Source organism: Gregarina niphandrodes (assembly GCF_000223845.1).
Source record: "Gregarina niphandrodes unplaced genomic scaffold scaffold00007, whole genome shotgun sequence".
Taxonomy (NCBI): domain Eukaryota; phylum Apicomplexa; class Conoidasida; order Eugregarinorida; family Gregarinidae; genus Gregarina; species Gregarina niphandrodes.
In genome coordinates this window covers 19755-22131 of record NW_011645778.1, presented here as the reverse complement: position 1 = coordinate 22131, position 2377 = coordinate 19755, and the positions used below count along the sequence as shown (strand labels likewise).

The 2377-nt window shown below is 54.1% G+C and overlaps 2 protein-coding genes across 2 annotated transcripts; both read right to left on the bottom strand.

Annotated features, from left to right (window-relative positions):
- On the bottom strand, positions 1-1374 carry GNI_049390 (hypothetical protein; the record flags this gene model as incomplete). Its single annotated transcript, XM_011131364.1, has 1 exon — positions 1-1374. A coding segment is annotated over one exon (1374 nt), but the record flags the coding sequence as incomplete, so codon positions are not given.
- A 114-nt stretch (positions 1375-1488) lies between these two features.
- Positions 1489-2100, bottom strand: GNI_049380 (hypothetical protein; the record flags this gene model as incomplete). The annotated part of the gene is made up of 1 exon (XM_011131363.1): positions 1489-2100. One exon carries the CDS (start codon positions 2098-2100, stop codon positions 1489-1491), a length of 612 nt encoding a protein of 203 aa, XP_011129665.1.
- Positions 2101-2377: the final 277 nt, after the last annotated feature.

Below are 2377 nucleotides of genomic sequence, written 5' to 3'. Positions count from 1 at the left end.
GGGGGGGGGCAGGGGGGAAACAACTCCGGAGACAAAGGGACGGTTACCTGCCAGTTTGTCATGATCAGTTCGGCGGTTCATGGTGGTGGGTGGTTTTGGTTGTTTCATGAGAGCTTGTGTTCCAGCATGTGGTAGAAAGGCTTCCGCGTAGGGGCTTGTTTGGTTGGATGTATATGTTCCGTTGGGTATGGCGTTGGCGAAATTGTAATCGAAGAGTAGGTCACCGAGTGCATCTTTGCTGATTTTGTCGATGACTGGTCTGAAGAGTTGGGCGAGAACTTTGCGGGCTTGAATGGTTTCCTTCATGCCTTCTTCGAGTGCGGAGGTTGTAAGTCCTTCTTTAGTGAGTCGGGTGAGTAGGGGGTCTGATGAGCCGAGGAGCACCTGAAGGAGTCGTTGGCGATCTTTTTGGCTGAGTGTTCCGGAGCGATTCACTACGAGTTCTAGAACGAGACGGACCTCGCGGGTATGTCCGGTCCGGATCATGTTGACGAGTACACTGTCGACATGCGAGACACCGAAGGTTAGCATTCGTGCAAGTTGCTCCAACCGGGTTTCCTCGACGTCATTTCCATGAGGCATGAGCACTGCTTTGGCACAGTCGACGATGAACTGAACCAAGAGAGTCAGTGTTTCAGATAAGAAGACTAGTGCGCCGCGCACAATTGTGCGCTGATGTCGCTTGAGCACTTTCTTGGCATTTAACGCGTTCTCCAAAGTCTCGTACGTACCCGATAGGTCGCCCACAATCGCCGCCATAATTGCCGCACACGTCTCCTTTGGCGGATTCGGGGCCTGAATGAAACGCGCTATGTTCAACTTGCAAAAAGCGTGTGCCAACACATCGTCCAGCGCCAACGAGCTCAACACTATCCGTAACGCTACCTCGTCGTCCGCCCAGATGCCCGCCAGAAACGTCTCCGATTGTCGCAAGGCGGATGCAGTGGTGCCCGAGTCAGACTTCCGTGCGAATGTGTCCTCCTGGATTCGGTAGCCAGCGGTGGTTAAGGCCTGCACACCGTCCCACCGTTTGGCATGGAAGGCCTGACTCAACTGGAAATGCAACGAGGCCTGGTTGTAAGTTAACACCGATGGATGCAAACTGTGCTTTAAATACTGCTGTCGATAGCACAGTAACAGCCTCTCCTTGAGTAACATGACACTCCGACCTAACAACCAACCTTTCTGCCCGCACGCAACCTCCCGTTCCAACATCAACTTCAACTCTGGCGGCGAACAAAACGACTCCTCCGCCGCCGGAGCCGCCGCCGCCGGCTTCGCCGTCTCTCGAACCTCCGGCGCGGGAATTGTGCTCAAACTCGCCGCCACGCCTTCCCCAAACTCCGCCGCACCCGACACGTAGTCCCAACCCATCACGCGTTCGACTCTGCACCCCCGGACTTAGCCACCGGGACCCGTCGACCAGGACCCCCTGACCGGGACTGGAACCTCCGTAGCGGGACTTTCATGAGTGCGATACCCATACGGTCAGATCTCCACCGCTCTATTCTCCCCCTCCCCTTCCTCCTCAGGCGGGAGCAAAGCCGTTAGAACCTCCGTTCTGAGCCTCAACGACCGGATCAGAGCGCGGCCCGCGGCTTCGTCATGCTTCCATGAGACCAACAACGCACCACACTTCGCCCGTGACGCAGTCGGACTTGCCCCCGACTGGTCTTCTTCAGTAACTTTTGTGGTGCCCTCTGGTAATTCCGAGTGCGGAATCGAACCTGGTTTCTTCTCGAGCTTTGGGTTTTCCGAGTGGGGATTATTCCCTGCAGTGGTGCCAACGGGAGCCGCCGTAGTGGTGCGGGAGCCGGCTCGGGTGGGATAGCATACACCGGGAATTACTGTATGGCCGGAGCGGTTGATAGTTTCCATGGTTGTCGCAGCCTCGACTCGGAGGAAGAAGTTCTTGTCGAAACGGACGCCGTAAGTGGTTTCGATGGTATGGATGAGGCGACTGGAGCAAAAGGGGAAGTCAAGTCGGCGATAAATCCCATGAAATGTAGCTTGGCAATATGCCTTCAAAATAGATTCCTCTAACACACTTAGAAGCGGATGTCGTCGTACACAACACTTAACGAACTCTTCCACACACATTTCCCTTAACTCATATAACAGTTGAGTACAACAACTACCCAACAACTCCTTTGCACCAAAACCAAAACATAAAGTGTAACTCAACAGACACAAGTCGTACTTGGTTAGCAACTACAACATATCAGCGTCATGGTGATAAGGTGATAATGGTGGTAAGGTCATGGTGGTAAGGCAATGGTGGTAAGGTAATGGTGGCACCGTGAGTGTAATATATCAGCGTGGCAAGTTGAAGGGCATTTGGGCGGCTTTGCAAAGGTAGTTGAACGACTGGGGGGGG